General features: G+C 43.3%; 2 protein-coding genes across 3 annotated transcripts; both read left to right on the forward strand.

The window, feature by feature from the left end:
• The first annotated feature begins 630 nt into the window (after positions 1-630).
• Positions 631-6,589, forward strand: LOC306703233 (uncharacterized protein). Of its 2 annotated transcripts, none has more exons than XM_079169130.1 (8): positions 631-949; positions 1,444-1,543; positions 1,795-1,884; positions 2,313-4,619; positions 4,876-5,001; positions 5,123-5,180; positions 5,578-5,702; positions 6,446-6,589. In XM_079169130.1, the coding sequence occupies exons 1-8, from the start codon at positions 911-913 to the stop codon at positions 6,472-6,474; spliced, it is 2,874 nt and encodes a 957-aa protein (XP_079025256.1). In that variant the 5' UTR covers positions 631-910; the 3' UTR covers positions 6,475-6,589. The 2 variants fall into 2 exon arrangements, with proteins under 2 accessions (XP_079025256.1, XP_079025257.1); XM_079169131.1 differs by having other exon boundaries at positions 4,879-5,001.
• Positions 6,590-7,977: 1,388 nt separating this feature from the next.
• LOC306702906 (pyridoxal kinase-like) lies at positions 7,978-21,149 on the forward strand (the record flags this gene model as incomplete). The annotated part of the gene is made up of 11 exons (XM_079168660.1): positions 7,978-8,058; positions 12,791-12,845; positions 16,749-16,853; positions 17,155-17,238; positions 18,446-18,480; positions 18,820-18,905; positions 19,672-19,717; positions 19,827-19,938; positions 20,036-20,172; positions 20,289-20,355; positions 21,034-21,149. The coding sequence occupies 11 exons, from the start codon at positions 7,978-7,980 to the stop codon at positions 21,147-21,149; spliced, it is 924 nt and encodes a 307-aa protein (XP_079024786.1).
• Between the last annotated feature and the right edge of the window lie 1,786 nt (positions 21,150-22,935).

Here is a 22,935-nt window from a genome sequence, read left to right on the forward strand (position 1 = left end):
TCGACTCTGACTGACATGGCACGTGACCCCTGTGGCCCACATGGCTAAAAAAGAAAAGTTATATTGAGCCGCAGCAGGTTGGGTCATGACTATCACCTGCAGTCTGTCTGTACAGACCCAAGACGTAGTCCTCTCCCATCCGTTCAGTTCTATGTGGAAATAGATTCTTCCTTTCAGTGTGATGTTCAAAGAACATGAGGTGTGGAGTGGATTGTTATTGTTCTGTGTTGTGCTGGCACGTGCAGTAAAAAGGGGCGTTGTCTTAATTCCAACTAATCTGTGTTAAAGCTAACGAATCTAGCCACAAACGCCGGAAGTTAGCCAACGCTTCCTTAAAAATAAAAGCGTTACATTTGACTCAGGAGGAGATGAGGAAGGAGGTGGAGGAGGAGGTGGAAGAGGACGGATTAAAAAAAAGGTATCATGACAAAATACATTTTTATTTTTCAAAGACGTTTTAATGTTTTATCATTATTATTTTAAATGATTCAATAAATGTTTACTGAAATGTGTGTTATGGACCTACACATTCTCAAGAGTTTGTCGTTGAAGCTTTTATTTTGATATCCATGGACGGAAAAACGTTCGTCTTCTTCTGTGGTATCTGCCACCAGTCCTCGGAGGCTTTAAGGAGAGATCTTTACGTAACATTGGTAGTAATGCCGTAAAAACACACAGGACTGCTCTACTAAACACTAAACATGAATATACCAGCTAACGTTTCTTTGTGCATCTTAATCAACCGTTAAAATATTGCTCTGTGATGCTAAAGCGATAACAACAACAGTAACAGTGTCATGGTGGAGGACGCAGAGCTGCAGGACATTTAGTACTTTCACAGAGCGACGTTTACCAAACAGTTACTTATATACATTATATCTTACAACTGCTCTTCTTTATTTACACAATCATGGCTGCTGCTTTGCTCAGAAGAGGGACAGGATTATGTGTAAGTACTTTTATTTTATTTGACCAAATGTGTGAAAGCATGCATAGTAATAATATTATTATTATATTATAATACTATTAGGCATGTGTAGGTAATAAGCTACCCATGCCTTTTTATTATCTTCACATAAAAACATGAATGAATGTAGATGCATTCAATGCATGTTTACTCACACTTAAACTCTGTTTATCATCTGCTGTAAATAAAATGTACTTTTCTCTCCAAGTAAACACTGAAAATAATAACATTGACTGTAAAGAAGTTAATCTCAAAAGGATAGAAGTATTATAAATTAACACACAAAACTATTGACTGGACCATATAATATAAGATAATATATCTTTATGTAGTCCAGTGTCCTGAAAATCCAACTCTTCAAACTAGAATCAAGTTTGCCATCTAACACTAGCGTGTGTGTGTGTGTGTGCGTGTGCGTGTGTGTGTGTGTGTGTGTGTGTGCGTGTGTGTGTGTGTGTTTGTGTGTTTGTGTCCAGTGTATTCACAGGGAGTTGTGCAGACTCGTATGGAGGCCACAGACCGCACTGTTCAGCTCCAAACCATCAGACGGAAAACAACCACGCAGGACACACATCAGTAAGACAAAACACACGTCTGTCTGATGTCCTGTGAGGGTTTTATCTCCACAGTGTTTCATATTCACATGTTATTCCTTCGACAAAACACAAGGGTTTCTGCTAGTTGTATTAATACAATAAACCATCACATTAAACTGTATTGTCTTATCAATTGAGAAACTGTTTGTGGATAAATGACTGTCAGTATTTTTATACCAGCCTCTACTGAAGTGATTGTTATTCTCAGTGTGTGTCTTTTGTCTCTGACAGAGAAAGCTAAGCCTCAGCCAGCGGTGGATGTCGCTAAACTCCTGGAGGAGCTCTTCCCCCAGCGCAGACCGAGCACAGCGCCCCCTGCTGGTAAAGAGCAGCACATGCAGGATGTTCTGTACTATCAGGTTATGGTCATTCGCAGCTGCAGAAAGCCGGTTTTGGATTTTGACATATCATTTTTTGTCCTGGCAAGTAGTCTAGAAATCAAGATTAAGAGGATTACATGTTTTGGGGATTTGTGAGCCCCTTCTTCATCATACATACATACTTTTCCACGTCTTGTTGCTTCCTGTTTCTACTCTATGAACTAGTAGAGTAATAATGTCCATAGATTGGTGAACAGGCTCTTTAGTTGCCTGAAGGACAGTTGAGTTAGTTAATTAATTGAACCCCTCGAACACTGATTTGTTCTGCTTGTTCCTGTCTGCGCTCAGTGGTCTTACTTGTCCCTCTTCCCTCCTCTCCATGTCCTTTTCCCCCCTCCTCTTCCTCTTCCTCTCCCCTTCCTGCTACAGCTCAGCCTACCAAACCTCCTACCGCCTCCTCCATCAATGTCTCCGCCTCGACTGTTCCTCCTTTGTCAAAGACGGAGCCGGCTGCTTCTAGTGTTAAACAAGTTGATACTCATAGTCTTCCCACTGTGACCATTCCTACGACCTCAGGTTCCTCTCCAACCGGCGCAACATCTGCATCTTTAGCATCAGGAGCAGCTGCAATAGAAAGCCAAACAATAGAAACCAGCGTAGAAACTGCTCCAGAGCCAGTAGAGCTCAAAACTGCCACAGAGCTGCCTTTGTTGGACCACGTGGTGGAGAAGATCGCAGTGACATCACCTTCTCCTGCTGCTGCAGTAGAACCCTTAATAGAAACCACAATAGAATCACCAGTGGAGCAGATCCTATCCCACCCAGTAGAGCCCACAGTAGAAGCTCCAGCTGAAGAAGTGCAAACCAAAAGCAGGGACGTTTCATACAGTGCCAAAGTAGAACCTTCAATAGAAACCACAATAGAATCACCAGTAGAAGCCAGCCATTGTACCGAGGGAACACTAGAAACCAGAGCTGCTGTTGTTGAGGGTCCAGTAGAGTCTACGATAGACGTCACAGTAGATGTAGCAGCTCAGGTAGTAGAAACCAACAGCACAGACTCAGGAGGAGTTGACATTTCACACACTACAACAGTAGAACCTTTAATAGAAACCACAATAGAACCAGCGTCGGAGAAAAGCACCTCTCTTCTGGAAACACTAGAGAACAGATCTGCTGAAGGTTCAGTAGAAACTACAATAGAGTCTGAGGCAGATACAGCAGCTCTATTAGTAAAAACTAACAGCACAGACTCGGGTCCTGTTAACCTCTCGCACGCTGCAAAAGAAGAACCTTTAATAGAAACCACAATAGAATCACCAGTAGAAACCAGCCATTTTACCGTGGGAACACTAGAAACCAGAGCTGCTGTTGTTGAGGGTCCAGTAGAGTCTACGATAGACGTCACAGTAGATGTAGCAGCTCAGGTAGTAGAAACCAACAGCACAGACTCAGGTCCTGTCAACCTCTCACATGCTGCCAAAGAAGAAGCTTTAATAGAAACCACAATAGAACCAGCAGTAGAGGCCATCGCCTCTCCTGTTTCAGCAATAGAAACCGAAGCAGCTGACAACCTCTCACACTCTGCCTTAATCAAGAATGCAGAAGAATCTGCACCCTCGACTTTGAAAAGCGAATCCTCAGTAGAACCCACAGTGGAGTCTGTAAATGTAGCAGCGGAGGAGGGAGTGAACGGGTCTGAAGAGATGACAGTAGAGTCCGTAACGCTCCACGTAGACGAGCTTCTGGTGGCGTCTTTAAATACCGACGAGCTCCTCCAAACGACATCTACTCTGGATGAAATGGTCCGGGAGCTGTCGGTCCAGACGGAGATCGTGGCTGAAACCGAGAACTCGAGAGAAGACGAGAGCGAGACTCTTCTCTCAAAATGGGACTCCATGTCGGAGGACCTTCACGAGTTAGAAGGAGAAAGTAACACGTTAGTAAAAGAGCTCCTCTGTCGTGTTCCTCCCAAAACTCCTTGCTCGGTAGGAACAAGTTCCGCCATTGATCCAGCTGTTGGAGAGCAGACGGAGGAGAAGGCGGCCATGACGCTGGAATCGATAACTCTCACAGAAGTGAAAGCAGCAGTCGGAGGTCTTGAAGCCGAAGTTCTGCTGGAAACCAGGAACGCACTCGAGGAAGAAGCTGATGTGCTGGCAAAAGAGGAGAAGATGGAAGTTAGGACCACGACAGACAAGGAAGCTGTCTCTGAGGAAACGTCCGAGGCTGAATTTGTAACGTTAGATTCTATCTCTGAAGCCACCGATGCGATAGAAGCCGAGGCCGCCGTCGTGATGGAGGCCACGCTGGGCTCTGTGCGAGGGCCGAGGACGCCACGGGATGATGTTCGAGAAGCAGAAAAAGAGTCCGAGGTGGAGCAGCTTGGTGACATCTTGGAGGCCATGAGTCTGGAGTCTGTGACTCTGGCTGAAGTCGAGGCCTCCTTGAGAACTCTGGAGAGTGAATCCCTGAGCGAAACCACGAGTTATCTGGAGAAGGAAGCCGGATTTGTCGGCGGAGGGAAGAAGACGGAGGTGGAGGACGCGGTGACGTCTGAAGAGGCGACCGAGGCTTTGTCTCTGGCTGAAGCTGCAGCTGCAGCTGAAGCTCTGTCTGAAGATCTGGAGGTAGACGCTCTGATGGAGGAGATGCTCTTTTCCGTTCCCGGTCCTGTAACCGGGATAACGGGAGGCCTGATTGGTCGGGAGGCTGTGACAGCGGATACTTTGGATGGTATGTTGGACACCTGAAGGTGTGGAGGCGTTAGGAGGAGCAAAAGGTGGAGGTGGACGTAGATCTTTTTGAGTCATGCTAATAGACTATAGGGATATAAACTGTAGTGATTAAATAAACTAGATACAACTTGTTTTGCAAAATGTTGAAATATTCCTTTTTTAAACCCTCTGATGGAGACTTAAGTAATAGATTGTGTTGGTTGAAACTGAGATAAAGTGGAATCAGTCTTCTGTTTCTGGGGTTGTTACCACAGCAGCGGGTTCCTCCGGGTCAGTTGACGTCGAAACAGCGGCTGCAGGTGATCCTCCGGCTTCTCTGGAGGAGGTGCTGCTGGAGGAGGAGGAGGAGGGAGATGAAGATGGAAAAGGGAAACACGCGGGTAAATACAGACAGTCACAGGTCACATCGGACAATTAGACAATTGGACAAGTGAAGAAGAAAAAGTGATTGTTAAATAGTCTGTTTGATAAAGTATAGTATTGTTTTCATGTATTTTCCAGATTTAGATCCAGTGCAGAGACTCTTCCTGGAGAAGATCAAAGAATACAACATGCGCAGGTAGAGAGATGAAAGAAGTGATGTGAAATATAACTGTTTGAAATGGAATTTATTTGAAGTCTTTGAGGTTTTATTCTACTGTGCTAAATGTTTAAATCTGACTGTGTACCATGTGACTTTGAGTACTTTCATGTTAATTATTTATGCTGCAGTTTTAGCCTTTTAGCCTCTCTTGAAAAGCAGATAATGGATTTCAAGAGACTTCCTGTTTAAAGGTTAAATACCTAAGTTCACCACATGGTGTATCCACTTATGTGTACAGTAGTGGGGAAAAGATCAGCTGGAGGCACAGTTTCCCGAAATTTGGGGTGCAAAGCGGAGTTAAAGATGTAATGTTGGAGGGGAAATGTGACGTTTATTAAATTCCCCTCATCTTCTATCTCCTCTTCCTCTTGAGGTTGAATGGAGGACCGTTGGAGGCGGAGCCAGACTACGAAAAATACCTTTCAGAGGAGACGACGAAGCTCCAGAGACTTTATGGAGGAGGAGACCTGAGCAGCTTCCCTCAGTTCACCTTCACCGGTGAGAGAGAGAGAGCGAGAGAGAGAGAGAGAGAGAGAGAACTTATTACTTTATACACAACATGTAGATCAGTGGCAGGTTCTGGGTTTAAATATATAGTTCATTTGCTTCAAAGATGTTCCAGAAAACCCCTCTGTACCTGCAGCTTGTGTTTACTAGCTGATGATTCAATTTATAGAAATTAAGTATTTAAAATGTAGAAAATAAACCTTTTCTTCAGCGATACAGAGTTTAACTTCTTATCAGTCTTCATTATTAACAGGAAGTACCCAACAGAGACTAAACTTAGTAACAAGAAAGCACAATACATTATATCCTCTCACTCTCTCTCTCACTCCCTCTCCCTCTCTCTCTCCTCCTCTCTCTCTCCATCTCTCTCCCTCTCTCTCTTTTTCGTTGTCACAATTCTCCAATAACCTGAACTGCGGGAATCTTTACCAAAACTCTTTGTTTATATATCTAGATGAATGTCAGGTGTGATGGAGCCGTTTACAGTCACACACTTTGGATTAGTGCATGGTGTAGTTTTTCAGCAGAGATGAGAGAAAAAACCCCATAAAGGCGTCACAATGACATACGTCATGGCTGATAATCCAATTCCTCATGGAGATTATGAATATTGTATTTTTACCTTCTGGAACATGATGTTTTCATTTCTCACTGCACAGACTCGTTATAATAAGTAGTGATGAAATAGATGAAAGAGATGTACAGTAGATGACTTCTGCTGTTTTCTCTTTTAGAGCCACAACTGGACCAGGACTCCAAATGATCCACGACACCTACCCCCCACACACACTCTTCCTTAACCTCTTCTCCTTTGTCCTTTCCTCCTCCGTCACCTCCTCGTTTCACAGGAGGGAGCGAGAAGAAGCACATGAAGATTGTTCTGGTGATTTGACATTAAAAACAGATGAACATGTACTCCTGGCTGTTTGTTTGTGTTGTGCAATAATGACAGTAGTGCATTATATTTATAATAGTTGTGTTCTCAGATGTTTAGGATGTGTGTGTTTGTGTCACAGTGGGTGAACAGCAGGTGGAGCTGTCAGGTCAACATTTTCTATTTGGCTCCATTTATCTCAGTTCTCCCTCTTTCTGGTATTTCTTGCTCTTTCTGGATATATTTGTCTGTAGATGCACTCGTGTCTCTGTGTGGTGACAGAGGCAGTCTTTGCCAAGTCAGATCCCCCCTCAGTCACGACTCTGTGATAAGAGATGGTGTGAGTCACAACCACAGTAACACACATACCACACACACCAACAAAAAAAAGTGAGCTACATGAAACTACATCCTAAAGAAAAAAGCTAAATGTTTTTTTTAAATAATTGTTTGTCCTTTATTTTGGCAGGGACCAGACACATCAGAGTAATGCATTAACGTAACAGAGAGAGAGAGAGAGAGAGAGAGAGAGAGAGAGAGAGAGAGAGAGAGAGAGAGAGAGAGAGAGAGCGTAACTCGCGCGGACACACACGCAAAACAACCGTTTAGTAACGACCGTTACGTCGTTATAAATGTTGCCGTTAACCAGACGACCGAGGGGTCACGTGCAGCTTCAGTAACACTGAAGGACAAGATAGCAACACACACATACGTACGTGTGTGTGTGTGTGTGTGTGTGAGTGAGAGAGAGAGAGAGAGCGAGAGAGAGAGAGAGAGAGAGAGAGAGAGAGAGAGAGAGAGAGAGAGAGAGAGAGAGCTGTCATTCACGTTCATTCAATTCCAGCTGTGTTGATCAGGATGCGCTGTGAAGTGGTCCTGCGGTGACGTCACTGAATTTTAGGCGGTCACTCAGATCGCCTGCGCAGAATACCGGCGTTTGTATGTATGTGTGTGTTGCTATCTTGTCCTTCAGTGTTACTGAAGCTGCACGTGACCTCGGTCGTCTGGTCAGCTCTCGTGACACACTTATTTGAGTTCGCTACACGTTAACGGCAACATTTATAACGACGTAACGGTCGTTACTAAACGGTTGTTTTGCGTGTGTGTCCGCGCGAGTTACGCTCTCTCTCTCTCTCTCGCTCTCTCCTTCTCTCCCTCCCTCTCACTCTCACATCATACACACTCACTTGCACATCACCCGCTACAAACCACCCCACGAGCTCACAGCTGGTTAGCTATCGTTAGCTAGCTAAGCTAACGTCGCTTCCTCCTAACTGGCAACCGTTTTGTTTTTAAAATTAAAGTTTTTTTTCGGTTATGTGTTGACGTCATTAACGTTGAAGTAATAACGGATCTATCATCGTCCCTCCCAACGGCTGACCGGGAGCCGCCATGGAATGCCGTGTTCTGTCCATACAGAGCCACGTAGTCCGGGGATACGTGGGCAACAAGAGCGCCTCTTTCCCATTACAGGTAAATACAACTGACATGCACCCATAATCGGACAACGGTACACCTGTTTTCGGACACGACCCCCGGGTCTGATGACACGCCTGTCCGCAAAAATCTGACTGCGACTTACCAACAACAGTATAAACAGACTCGTGCATATCCGGGTTATTTTGTTGAATTATTTTGGGGGTTTTTAGCGCAAAAGACCATAGAAGATGGTTTCGCCCCACGTGCTGTGAAAATCACCCCCAAAAATCACAGTTAATGTCATCTAGATGTCGTAACGACAGGTGTCGTGTGCACATTGTGTTTCCTGTTTCCCTATGGAGGATAACATGGCAGCTTTCTCCTCAGTCTTTATTATTCTTTATTTTAACGGTGTGACGAGGAGGAACGTTTTGATTGTGGCACGACACCTGTCATTGTGTGTATGTGTGTGTGTGTGTGTGTGGTGGGGGGGGGGGGGGGGTGTCCGATAATGGATTGATAGCAAGGTGAATTTTGGGTTGCCTCAGGCAGCCAAGCCGACAGACAGACAGCCAGACAGACAGCTGTAATGGGAACATCTGGACATAAATCCAGCCTCCTGCAGTTATAACCCGCAAGTCCCTCCACAGGACGGACACATAATCAATACAGATATGTGCTGCTGCTCTAATAAAGTTGCACATATTGTGGGGTTTATCATAGCTGACAGTTGAACATGTTGCCAGATTGCCACTGTAATTGCACACAAAGGCTTAAAGACCACACACACTGAACTTTATAAAGTTCAGTGGCACTGAAAGCATTGATTACTGCTTACAAGTTGCTCCTTTTTAGGGATTGTCTTGCTCTTTGTTTGTACATCGTGGCCACTAGCTGTCCACAAAAACAGGATGAATGCTTACAAAACAAGCCATTTATTAGATATTATGAAAAAGCACACAGAGGCTATTATCTCCCCCTGGCCATGGACGTGAGAGTCATCTCCCTTTATGATCCCTAATGTTGACAGCAGGATGATAACAGTGATTGGGTCTGTAATTGCCGCCGTGATGCTGGTGATTGTTATAGATTCATATCGTCGGTAGTGATGGAAGAGGTCGGTGTCGGCCGACAGTGTACACCCTGAAAGACGGTGACTTGTTGTGAGAAGAGCCGAGTCTATTTTTAGCTCCGGGATGTATTTTGTGGTCGTCCTTAATGGCTGCTGGGCCTTCATGCATGTCGCCTATGGATGATTGAGTTCTTTTGGTACCAGGCTAATGTTTAAATGGTGTCTACCAGCCTGCTGGAGCTTACACTAGACACTGGTATTAACCAGTACTTTGTACTCCGTGTACTGTAAGCCCAGTTGATGCTTGTGGTTGTTTAAAGACACTAGCATCTAATATTTCACCCCTATTATGTGTTGATGTCAAGATGCAAGAGTGTTGGTATAGAAAAGATAACTCTTAATTGATTTTTTGGGGGGGAAATAAGATGCAGTCAGTTTATGAATCTAAAACCAATGAACAGAGAGCCCACAGGCCGGTGACAGAGCTGCTCTTACTATCCAGAGTTACAACCAGTGATTCAGTTGGTGTTTAAGATAAGGGAAGATGATGATGATGATGATGATGATGATGATGATGATGATGATGGTGATGTCAGCAGACGTGCAGGGCATCCCTTCTCTAATCTCAGGCCTGTCAGCAGGAAGCAGGGCTCTGATTGGCCGACACAGGATTCCTCCTGGTGACGTCACTGGAGATGGAGACAGGCTGGATGGATTCAGTTTTCACATAGAGGGCATTTTTATGTATATGGAGTTTAATCAAATTAGTATTATTTAGTATATTAGTGTGATTTCCTCCCAAAATGCAATTGCTTGCTCAAGAACAGAATAAGTAAGCAGATTGTTTGTGCAGAAGTCGTCCAGGGTGAGAGACCATGAAAGCTGAATAAGTGAATTATCAATGTGACGGGTTATTTACTCTCAAAGGGACGCTTTCTGTTTGCGTCTCACCCTCTTAAGTGAAAGCAGCCTGACGTCGGAACCAGCAGCGGTGCAGTGTTTCTTGCTCAAGGACACTTCAGCCAGTTGGATGTCTGGATATATATCAAGCCTTACTACATATGTATGTGGCAGCTCATTCAGTTTTCGATGATATTGTCCAAAGCGTCCTTCAGAGGAAGCCCTGTGAGGAACTTCTTCATCGTCTGGAGCCAGACAGACTTGTGTTCAATGCTTAAACTTGTGCTGGAGGCTACAACTACTTTGATAATTGATAAATCATTCACAATGCTGCTTTTGTTGGTAACAGCTTGTGAAATGAAGAGTTCAGCTAGCTTTCTATGTCTTCGTCTATGTCTAATCGGAAATCTGTGTCTTTGGTCCAGGCGGAAACAGCTATTAAATGAGTTGACATAGTGCTACTTAGCATGCTAACAGGCTTAATGACGAACATGGTTAACATTATAGCTAACTGTATGTAAACATGTTAGCATGCTGACGTTAGCATTTAGCTTGAAGCTCTGCTGTGTACAGCCTCAGAGAGCTGCTAACATGGCCGTTGACTCGTTTCTCCTATAGAGCAATAAAATAAATAATGTTAGCATAATTTTGGGCTTTGGTTTGTAGACTAAGAGTAAGAAACATATTGTAGGTTGCAGTGCAAATACACCTTAAACTCCTGAACATACTGTAAGTTAATGTTGATCACATAATTTGTAGGCTGATGCAGGAACAAAAAGACGATAGAAATATGTTTGCAAACTATGAATGTAGAGGAGCTAACCCAAAGCTGAGGGACTCTCTGCTCAGTCACGATGCAGTAAACACAGTGTTTTGTTGACTCAGACGTGATCAGTCTGTTCTGTGGCACTCGTTAATTAAAGAAACTCTTCATTCGTCGGTTGCGGGAGGCATTCCTCTTCTGGGAATTACCATAAGTGTTGAAGTGCTTCCTCAAAAAGAAGGCAAACTGTTTCTAATGTTGGTTGATCTCCTCCGTCTGTGACGAGGCTTTGTAAACAGTCGATCTGTGTCACTGACTTTAGGCTTGTGAATAGAGCGAGAAAGGATGTGACCTAAATAACATATTCTTAGCCCCGTCGACATCAGGAGATGAGTACGCCGTTTCACATCAACAGTCAATCTGCAGTGAAAGAGTCCCGTCTATACGACAGTCAAACACAGTTTTACTCACGACTCTGGAGCAGCAAACAGATCTTTTAGAAGACGTTTAATAGGCCATGCGCAAGCAGAAAAACCTCCAAATCAACTCTAAATTCAACTTCAAGTCAATATAAGGCAGCTGAAAGAGTTGGTGGCACGTTTTGTTCTTGAGAATAACCAGAATCCTTTGTCTTGAATGGGAATCCATGTTTATTTAAAGTTGTGGTGACCCGTGCTGTAAGTTTCCTGCCTTCATATAATGTTCAGTTTCTAGATGTTGATTTACTTTCATGGTCACTTTAGAGGCTGTAGTCTCTGCTGTTGACTTGTATCATACTGAAAGTGTTTCTAATATTATGTCACTCAAATCAATGTGTAATATAACTTAATACAACTCAACAGCACCACAAAATACAACTCTTAAATTGACCTTAAAGGAAGCGCAACTGATGACATGGACTCCTCGATAAAATACAAAATAAAACAACATTATTACTTCCATTGGATTTACTGCATTAGTTTTAGTTAAGTGTAGCCAATCTTTAGTTAACATTTTCCCATGAACACATCAATCCCAAAGATTAGAATAAGACCGGTATGTCCAGCAGGACTGTATTCTTACTGTCTTTTATAATAAAGTCGTCTAACTTCAGTAGAAACGGTGTCATGTTCTGCGTTCCTGACCCATGTTCCCATGAATGCCTCATGACGATGATACAAATTCGCCTTTTCAGAGAACATGTGCCGCACCAGAGGAAAGTTTCCATCAGTCGGACGGCGATACAGCCCAAACATTGACAAAGCTCAGGGTCGGGGGGGGGGGGGGGTGAGTCACTGAAGGCTGATTCTTGTATCTCAATTGAAAAGAACAAAGAAGTCATTCACTCTGCCGGCTTCCTGTTTCAACCTAATTAAAATAAAGTCATTCAGATAACAACTGACTGCGCACGTGGACGGGTCATGTGTCTTTCTCTCGCTCTCTCTGGTAATTAAGATAATCTGTTGAACAAAGAAAAGACACAGAGTTTGGTTTGTGTAGCTGTTTACAGATCTGTGCATGTTTCAACTGAGAGGACGTTCTTTTTTTTTTATCTGAGCTCATCGATCACAAGACTTTTGTTTTTTTGTCTCTTTATTTACCAGTTTGAGTTCCAGATACGTGTATACATGCTGCAGTTATGAACCAATATGACACGGAGAAAATGTCACAATATGTAATATTAGAGAAAATGTATTTACTCCAACACATATTCATGTCATGTGATGCTGTTTTAAGGAAACTCTTTCATAGTGTGTTTCAGCTCATTGTTTTGGTTTTCCCACCCTGCAGCTCTACTGCTTTGGTTCCCTCTCAAAGCGTTTTGTCGACAAAGTTAGCGACTAGCTGGTGAACGTAGTGCAGCGTAAAGACACAAACACAGAGCTACGAGGAGAGCGAATATCGGACTGTCTGTGAACACTAGCGGCTGTTGCAGGTTTAATGACCAAACGGGTGCTTTGGTAGCGGCATCGCTTGTACATTGTGTGGTTTATTTATACTACTACACTGAGTGTGGTTGTTACTCATAAGCTCCCCTGACTCCTGATCTGTTTCCTCTCTCGGTCCTGCAGGTGTTAGGGTTTGAGGTGGACTCCATCAACTCTGTCCAGTTCTCCAACCACACAGGTAAGACAGTCAAATAGCATATTTGTTAATGAGTGTGTGTGTGCGTGTGTGTGTGTGGGGCGGGGAGGGGGGGGGGGGCATGAGTCAGTCCGATCCCCTGGTGTCGTGATGGAAGGGTTAGCGAGGGTTAGACGCCTTCGAGGCTGACGAGTCGACAAGTTTTGGGAGAGGTCAGTGACTTGGCTGGCTGACACCAGAGCAGCTCTCCAACAACAGAGGGTGGCTGCAGGGGACGGACTCCATCCATTCATACTTCACACTGGCGTCCTCTCTCTCTCTCCGTCTGGAGGTGTCTCGGATGCTGCCGGGCTTGTATTGATAAAGAAAAGATGCCAAAATCAGTTAACTCATCCTGTGAAAACACAGAAGAACCCTCTTAAGTCTATTTAGTGTGGGAGGGTCTCATGAAAGGTGAAAGATTACATTGAATTATGGGAAATATAGGATTATTTTAGTGACTAAAAGTTGGAATATATCCGTTTCTGCTCCATTGATTTTTTTTTTGTGAAACTATACGACCACATCAAAATAAATATTTGGATCAACCTCGTGACGCCATATACCCGAAGATTAATCTTCAAGGAAAACTATTTTTATTTACAGAAAAGGCCACGAGTTAACCAAAAACTATGGGAGTCTGGAGGTCTGGCCAGAAAGAACACAAAGATGGAGTCATATGAACCAGATCTTCCTCCCTTAAACTATCAAAAAAAAAAAGAAACTAAACCATTTATTAACTTTATAACATGTATCCAGAAACGAGTTTCCTAACACTGCTGACAACATATTCCTTTAACACCACCTTCTGTCACAGTAAATGTGTTTTACTCGCCTCCACTTCCACAGACGGGTCTCCTGCTCCTGTTTACTCACACCATTTCAATGTGTTGGCAATCATTTAGATAAACTTGGTCTGATGATGCATCTCGAGTGTCTGCATCCTCCCCTCTCTAATATGTTGATCTAATCTCCATGAATGAATGAGTGATGTGCACTGTGTCTTCCTCCTGTCTTACACTGACGGATGGTGTCAGCTCATGTTACTCATGCAAACGGAACGTGAAGAGTGAATCAGCTGTGAAAACAAACACATCTGCCCAGCTGTTGCTTGTTGCTTCACAGTGGATTCAACAGCCAAATCCTCTCAGTACACTGTGACAGAGTTTGACCGGATTTGCTCGTTCTGTACATTGAAAATAAAAGGTAGAAAAAGTAACTTTCAACAGAAGAATGTCCTAGTAAACATAGTATTTAGTTAATAACACTACTGGCTGCTTTTGTATTTCTTACAGTGTTAAACCCCCTCATGTCATGGTTGTCTAGTTTGAGAATACAAGTAATCACAACTCTACAATTACTGAGCATTCAGTTTGAAGCTGTTAAAGGTCAGCGAGCAGTTTGACATCTTATTGATGGGTTCGGTTTCTCCGCTTATAACCAGACAGGTTAGCTGCTGGTTTTTCATTTCATTGTTATTGAGATGGATGATGTTGAGTTTAAAGTCATCTGATGTGGTGTCGCAGACGGAGCATAATTGTCGGTGTGCTGTAGGATCAGTGTTGTTGCGTAGGCGAGCGTCTGTAGAGACGGATGAAATGCTGTAATTTACATTTGAGCGGTTTGGAAGCGGTGGAGCCGTCAGACAAACATCATGTACTAAAGTCTTCTTCATGCTGTATTGAAGAAGACTTGAAACTAGAGATTGAGACCATGACCAACTCATGTTTACAATGTTTACTGAGGTAATAAATCAAGAGAGAAATAGTCATTTTCTCATAGACTTCTATACAACCAGAGGAGTCGCCCCCTGATGGTCAGTAGAGAGAATGCAGGTTTTAAGACACTTCTGCATCGGCTTCACTCGGTAGAACCAGAGTTTGCCGCCTGCTTGCATGTGTTTGATTGCGTTGCAGCTAAAGTTGATGATTGAAATGAATTAGAGGGCTGTGGATCGTCTTGCAGCGCTCTTGTCCGTCTGAACACGGTCTAGACTGGATTCTTGTGAGCTCCCAGCTAAATCAAGTTCAATTTAAATCTTTAGGGACCAATTAGACAAAGATAGGAATGACTATTGTAGTCGTAGGTCTCATGGTCACCGGTAGTGTGGTACAGAGTAGACAATGACACTGAGGACGATGCCAGGATTCCTCAGCAGAAACAAATCCTCACATCTGTGGCGTAGATTGTGTTTGTTTCAGTGACCTTAACGCAAAACAGCCTGAGACTCTGGAGCCTGTTTAATCAGATCTCGGTTATTGAGGAGGCCAAACATTTGCAATTTTCTTCAAGGAGTGTTCGTAATTTGGTTTGACACATTGAAGACGACGTCTGCATCTGAGGAGGGAGAGACGGGCAGAGAAGGTGAATAGAGACACAGAGATAAAGAGAGAGAGAGACAGAGAGGGAGAGAGAGAGAGAGAGACAGGGTGGGAGTGAGGAAAAAGACGAGGGGAGAGGGCGACAGGACACAGCGGTAAACAGCAGCAGGCGTTGTGAATTGCGACAGCAGCGAATGATGACGACAGAAGCAGCTCTTATCTGTAGGCCTGCCTTCATTCACACACACGCACACACACACACACACACACCATACACACACACACACACACCATACACACACACCATACACCACATACACACACACACACACACTATACACCACACACAGCGCTATGACTGCTCATCTCTCTTTCTTAGCGCCTTTGGCTTTCTCCCGGCTTGTTGCCTAGCAACCAGAACCCCCCCCCCCCTTCACCACGTGACCCGGCTGTGACTCACCTGAAGCTGCGACATCATCGGCCTGCAGCAAACATGTCATACGCAGACTGACGCGCACCAACGCACGCTCGCATTAGCATTCCCGTCGCGTTCATATACATCCAGACGTGTGTGTGTGTGTGTGTGTGTGTGTGTGTGTGTGTGTGTGTGTGTGTGTGTGTGTGTGTGTGAGAGTGTGTGTTCACACTACTCTGTTACAAGCAAAAGTCACGTGGACTAAGAAGAAGAAGAGACTTTTGAGTCGTGCTGGTAGAGAGCAGTTAAAACAAAAATCTTTATTTAAGAACAATGTCGTTTTTTGGAGTTTGGATTGTCGTTTTTTTTTTTTGAAAGAAGTGACCTTTGCATCAGTGCAAAACATCTGTGGAACAGCTGCATATGAGCATGAATTCAGACGAGAGGTGGAAAGAAGCACTCGGGTCCTTTTCTGGAGTAAAAATACTTAATTGCGAATAAAATATGCTGCATCCAAAACCCTATTTAAAGCTCGACCATAAGAGTAACTACCATATGGGAGAGTCCACAGTGTCGTGAAAGATGTGGCGCAAAATCCTAAAGTCGTGAAAGTCGCCGGACATCACAACTCGAGTATAAATACAGGCTTAATCAGCATTGTGTGAACTCGTTAGGACACTTGTGTGTAAAAGTCCAGCGCTCCAGCTTGCACGGTGCCGTGTAGAGTTTCCTCTTGAACAAAATATATATATATATATATATATATATATATATATATATATGTATATATATATATATATATATATATATATATATATATATATATAATTTAATAGTCAGACTGAAACCTGCCCAGACAAACCACATTTTAATATAAGGTTTAAAAGTTTCATCAGGTTAGTGGAGTACAAGGGTTTTAATGTCTGTGTTAGCTATAGGGTGTGTGTGTGTGTGTGTGTGTGTGTGTGTGTGTGTGTGTGTGTGTGTGTGTGTGTGTGTGTGTGTGTGTGTGTGTGTGTGTGTGTGTGTGTGTGTGTGTGTGTGTGTGTGTGTGTGTGTGTGTGTGTGTGTGTGTGTCTATTTGTGTCACTAGAATGAGGTATAAAAAGGATGTGCAAAATGTTAGAGTCAGCAACTCAGCGAGCACAATAACTGGTCTCCTCTCTGCAGGTTATTCTCATTGGAAAGGTCAAGTCCTGACAGCCGATGAGCTCCACGTCCTTTATGAAGGCATCAAACTGAACAACGTCCACCACTACGACTATGTTTTAACAGGTGAATACTTTGCTCTTGTACTTCACTACACTACTGCTGTAACTAGCTTCATGTTAAGGTGATGTTGTTATGTTTGTGTTCAGGTAATCCTGCAGTAATGTTCCCTCCCGTCTCCTTCTCCTTCGTCGGTACTTGTGTGCAAATTGTTACGACAAAACTTGAGATCACTTTCATTTTCTTTTTAATCCAAGAATGCCCGAGTGGCTGCTATTTTTCTGCTTAACTTAACAAATAATGTGCATTTACACAGAGTACAACGGCTGGTAAGTGTTCATATTAATAATGGTTATGTTGTGTTCAGGGTACACCAGAGACACGTCCTTCTTGGAGATGGTAGTGGACATCGTTCAGGAGCTAAAGAGAGCCAACCCCAACCTGGTGTATGGTAAGTAACCACACGGTTCCCACTTATACTACATTGTGTACTGTAATGTAATCCACGTAATCAAGCTCCTTTCATTTATCCGGCTGTTTAGCTGCTAGATGCTCCGTTATGCTCACCTGTCACAGGGGAACAGGTAGTTTAGATACGGCGGGTTTATCGAAGCTTTTTGGGATGAAAACAGCTGCTGGAAACGGGGTTGATGGGAGCTAAAAGTTTGCTACGAGCTAAAAGAGGCTAAAAACAACTCCAGCGGTGCAGTCAGGTGATGATTCTCTGTGGCTTTGTCACCTTCAGTGACCGCTTCAGCATCACACAAAGTCACTCGCTCCATTGTCGTCAGAAACATGTGATTTAGTGCAGCTTTAATATGAGTTGAACCGCACTCACTAAGCACATTAGGCCCCTGATGAACCATTAAATGATGTGTGACAGTGAAACAAAATCCACCAACAGATACAGAAACATTTAAAGCGATAACCCAAAATTAATCACATTAAATATTCAAATGTAGCTCCACGATAATCCCGTTCTCGCTGTGGACAGCTCTCTGCAGCCCGGAGGATTTTCATCTCATGTTGCACAAATCAGTTTCACTCAAATCAAGACGATGTGTTAGTGGATATAAGACCTACTGCCACTGTTCAAACAACAACAATACTACTTAGCTTTTTATATTATGAACAGGAACAAATGGCTGCTTGTTCTAAGAGGTGGCACTCGTAGTAACACACCAACAGAGAATGATCACCTGACTCCACATCTCCACTCATCTCTGCAGAGCGTTTTAGCTTCTTTCAGATCCTTGTTTTGGTTTAACAGCCCTCAGCTTTACCCTTTTGGTTCGCTTTCATCGCGCTCTTGTTTCCGCTAAACAGCTCAGGTAAACCCACTAACAACCGACCTACCCAGACAGCTAAACTACCGGTAATGTTAGCGACTAGCTGGTGAACATAATGTAGCATTTTGAAGCTAAAGAGACGGATATTTCCCTCAGAAGTTAGAGGAGATCCGGAGAGGGAATGACTGTAAATAAATGCTAACGTTGTGTAATGTGTAATGTAGAGTTACTAGCCGGACCTTTCGGTCGTCTTTGTGCCTCTACCTGCTGTGTTGAATGTGTTTACGTCTCCAAATCCAGCGTCACGCCTCCCTATCGCTGCAGTATTTCTGTCTCGGTCTGACTCTGAATGTGTTTGTGTCGTTTCAGTGTGTGACCCCGTCCTCGGTGATCATGGATCTATGGTGAGATCACTGGCAGTTTTATGCTCCATGTCCTGCAGCTGCTTGTGTGTGTGTGTGTGTCTGTTGTTATTAGATTCTTGTGCCTTTAATGTATGTGGGAGGGTTTTAGTGCTCATCCTTGTGTGTTTTTATCTGTATGTATTTCAGTGCGTGAGTGCTGTGGTGGGGTGGTGTGTGTCACACACACACAGTGACTCACTCTGTGTGTGTTTTCAGGGATTTAAGATCATATTCTGATGTTAGAGCTCATCGTTTAAAACAAAGATCAGAGGAAAGACTGAGCCCCCTCATCCATGTGTGTGTAGTCCTTCATTTAGAGCTTTGTGTCTCCTTCCTCAGTACGTTCCTCAGAACCTGTATCCGGTCTATAAGAACAAGGTGGTTCCTGTCGCTGACATTATTACTCCCAACCAGTTTGAGGCCGAGTGAGTACAAGTTTTATTCTCATGTATGCAGATTTGTATAGATATAAATCTAGTGAGACACGTCTGTAATTACTTAGTTAGTTTAGATTACCTTCACCTCAGTGAGTAACAGTGTGAGTAGCAGAGCATTAGTGAGCACCTTCGTTATGTAAGGCCACTCATGCATGTTATCTAATACCTTCATTTTGTGGTTTGACACATTTGGGAAAGAATCAACAGGAAAAAAACACCAAACTGTAGCTCATGCTTCTTGTTTTACCCTTTTAAACCACGTAGCTTTAAAAGTAGATTTATTTTAATGTATCCTACATTGTCACTGTTTGTTAAAAGTTAAAATACTATGTTGTTTATGGCTCCTCTGTAAAATCTAATTGAAATATACATTATTACATTTATTTCAAAGATCTCCGTTGAGAAACAGGAAGATATGAAAAGGAAACAAGAAGTTTCTGTCGGTTACCTTATTTGCTGCATTTATGAAAAACAATAACTTTACGCCAGAGTTAAAGAGATAACTGTGTCTCAACTCGGTTATCTTCACTGTGAAGTTACTCCACCTAGTGGTGTCTCCGTGCGTCTGCAGATCATATTCAAGGTTTTCCTAAATATTAAAGGCTCACTTGTGTGTTTCCCGTAACTGGTACGAGTAGAAGACGTTATTTGAAAGTCTCAATAATAAGTTTTCTTTTGGACTTTTCTTTAGGCTGTTAAAGGGGAACGTCTGTGTTTTCAGTGTTTGTTACATCGCTGTTTGCTTGTGTTGTAGATTATTGACGGGGAAAAACATCAGCACAGAGAAAGACGCTGTAGAGGTAAGAGAGCGCTCACTATACAATCCTTCCTTTCCTACTTTGTTCACAGAATAAGCTGTTATTTGGCTTGATTGGTCTTGCTGCTGACTAAATGCGCGCGTGTCTGTAGGTTATGGACCTCCTCCATGCTATGGGTCCAGACACAGTGGTCATCACCTCCTCCGATCTGCCCTCCAGACTGGGAGACCGCTTCCTGGTGTCGCTGGGCAGCCAGCGCCAAGGTAGGTCGACGTTATGCGTGAGTCGTCTGTGCGCGTGAGTCGTCTGTGCGTATTTGTGTTGTCAGACGAGTCAACGTGTCGTGTCTTTGTCGCTCAGTTGGTCCTGACGGCAGCAGGACGACGCAGAGAGTTCGAATGGAAGTTCACAAAGTAGACGCCGTCTTCGTGGGAACTGGAGATTTGTTTGCTGCTATGCTGCTAGCGTGGACGCACCACTACCCCAATGACCTAAAGGTGCAGTAACACGACGGAAGATAAAGTCGGCCACGCCGAGCGGAACACGGGAAATGAGGTTTTGATTTGATCAGAAATGCAAATAACAATAACTACTTCATTCTCACTCTTCTCAGATGGCCTGTGAGAAGACTTTTTCAGTGATGCATCATGTTATCCAGAGGACTATTTCATATGCTCACGGTAAGAAAAGTAGAGCTCGTTATCAACGCCTCAACCTTTAACCTAATTTAATCATATATTTAATGCTGAAATACATAGAAACGTGGGGGTTTTGCGATGGCTTTCTTGATAACATTTTTTGTTAAATGTTATTAAAACAGATCTGCTTCTTTTATCACATGTAACACGCCACAGAGACTTTGTGACACGCATGTAATGTGTGTGTTTTTAAAGCTCTGATTATATATATTTTTCCCTCTGGTGCGGTTTCACTATCACACTTTTTATTTCCAGCCAGGGAATCAAAATATAAGAATCAGTGAATAAAAACACAGCTTTCACCTCCTTGAAATCTGTTTGTGTCCAGTGCGTTTCTGATATCATTCAGCCTGATTGCAATCACAGCTGTGTAACACTACGAGGGTTATATTTTTAGATGCAAAGCACCTAATAGTCTTGTAACTCACTCAAAAGCACCACTCACTGTACTTTTATCAGGCTCCAGATTATCCATAAAAAGGGACCAAAAGATACAAAGATATGGTTTCAGATTGTAAACTACAATCATCACAGGTGGCAGAAACATCCCAATGCAGAAGAATGTTGAGGATGTCACGTTTATTCACTTTAGTTTACATATTAATGAATGTTAATCTTATACGTCTGTGCACCCCCCCCCCTCCCCCCTCTGTCTCTCAGAGTTAGCAGGTCCTGGTCGGAGGCCCAGTCCGCCCCAGCTGGAGCTGAGGATGGTTCAAAGTAAAGCTGACATAGAAGACCCTGCTATAGTTTTGAAGGCCACAGTCATATCCTAACATTACCGACCCATAAGACTCATGCTAACCTTGTCCTCTTCACCCGTGAATCTCTCAAATCCAGTATCTCGGTGAATCTCTCGTCACTGTAAACCTTGACTGTTGTTTTCCAAATGTCAACACCTCATCATCCAGACTCCTTTAAAAAGAACCCTTAGTATTGTAAGCCCTGTAGTCCTTTCAGCCTAAACCCTTTACCCCCTTTAAGTCCTCAGTGTCCCCAACCCAACTGTGACCCTTCTACCCAAAACCCTGTTTTGGAACTAGAGCCATGGATAGACGGAGAGTTAGGTCTGGTTGGACTGCGTCTCTCTAACGCGGTATGTGACACAGTTGTTTTTTTAGAAAGCTGTTTAAGTGTCCACGAGCATGCCGTATATTTAAAAAAAACATACTGATAATACAAAACCCTGAACATCAGTTCATGGTCCAGTCATATTTTACAGTTTTTATCCAAAATCTGAATTGATTCCAGCTGCTGAATGCTCCAAATCTCTACCTCTAAATTACTAAATAACAACTTGCCTTTTTGCTTTATTACTGCCACTCCACTCAACTTACGGACATTTGTTTGACAGACTTGCACTCTAGCTGTGTGTCTCCGTACACACACGCACACACACACACACACACACACACACACACACACACACACACAGAACAGTAGCAGGATTGCAGCAATAACAGTGTCGATGCTGCAAGACTAAGACGATCAACGCTGTTTATCCGTGGCTCTGCACACCACTATTTCAACCCCCCCTCCCCCGTCTTAAAGCAGTGATGTAATGGTGACCACGTCTAACCCCATGAGACCCCCTTAAAAATATAACAAAGGACAAAAAAAAAAGAAAAAAAAGGACGCACAATGTATAGTTGATGTATAGATGTTGTACTATAACTGTATTGGACCATCTGTATGATATCTTCTATCTGATCTGTCTATTGGACCATTGTGTTGATGCTACTGTACTATAGACCACACGCACTACAATATCACCCAAACCAGAGACGTCTGGGCTGGTTCTGGCCCTCCTGAAGGCTCCAGCGGCTCCGGTCGTTGCCACTTAGTAGTAGTAGGTAACCGTCTTAATAGTCATAGCGAGTAGTTGAACCTCTTGAATCGCAGCGCTACGTAAAGAAAAAAGGGCAACCTGAGCTGATCTGACCTCGGTGCCGGAACCAACCCGCATCACATCCTCTGGCCCAGAACCCTATATCTGAGAGTTGTGCCACTGAAGTTACTGGAGGCCTCGATGAGTCGTAGACGGAGTAGGAGACCCCACAAACCCCCCAAACCCCCCAGACCCCCCCACACACGTCCAGTAGCAGCTCTGTAAATGTTTGTCGTAGAAAATGTTTAGGCCGCTTCACGCTCCACTGTGGTCACAACAGAAAGGATGCACTTTTTATGTGATGCCAGGAGTTTCATTTTTATTATATTAATAACTTTATATTGTAATGATTGGAGATATTTGATATCTGTGCTGATTTTTGTTTTTTGTCTATATAATGACATAAATTCGTCACTATTTCCCAGAGCCCAAAGTGAAAAGAAAACCAAAAGATATTCAGTTAATAGAAAATCCAGAGTATCTGGAACCAACAGGTGTTTGCAGGACAATGATTTAAACTAAAATGTCAAAAACACAAGATATTTATTATCTAAATCACCAAGATGACCTTTTTTATAACCACAGTTTTGTGTTTGCTGACTCAGCTACTAAACTAGTTAACCTAACTTGCTACCTTTAAACCAGCTTTGTCTTCTGCAAGCTGGTTTATTTTT

This window comes from Pholis gunnellus, assembly GCF_910591455.1.
Source record: "Pholis gunnellus genome assembly, chromosome: 11".
Lineage (NCBI taxonomy): Eukaryota > Metazoa > Chordata > Actinopteri > Perciformes > Pholidae > Pholis > Pholis gunnellus.

Excerpts from the sequence above, each read along its gene's own strand:
- LOC306703233 (XM_079169130.1), top strand. The coding sequence starts at position 911 with ATGGCTGCTGCTTTGCTCAGAAGAGGGACAGGATTATGT. Across the intron at positions 5,002-5,122 it reads TGGAAAAGGGAAACACGCGG|ATTTAGATCCAGTGCAGAGA; the intron begins GTAAATACAGAC and ends TGTATTTTCCAG. Across the intron at positions 5,703-6,445 it reads CCCTCAGTTCACCTTCACCG|AGCCACAACTGGACCAGGAC; the intron begins GTGAGAGAGAGA and ends TTTCTCTTTTAG.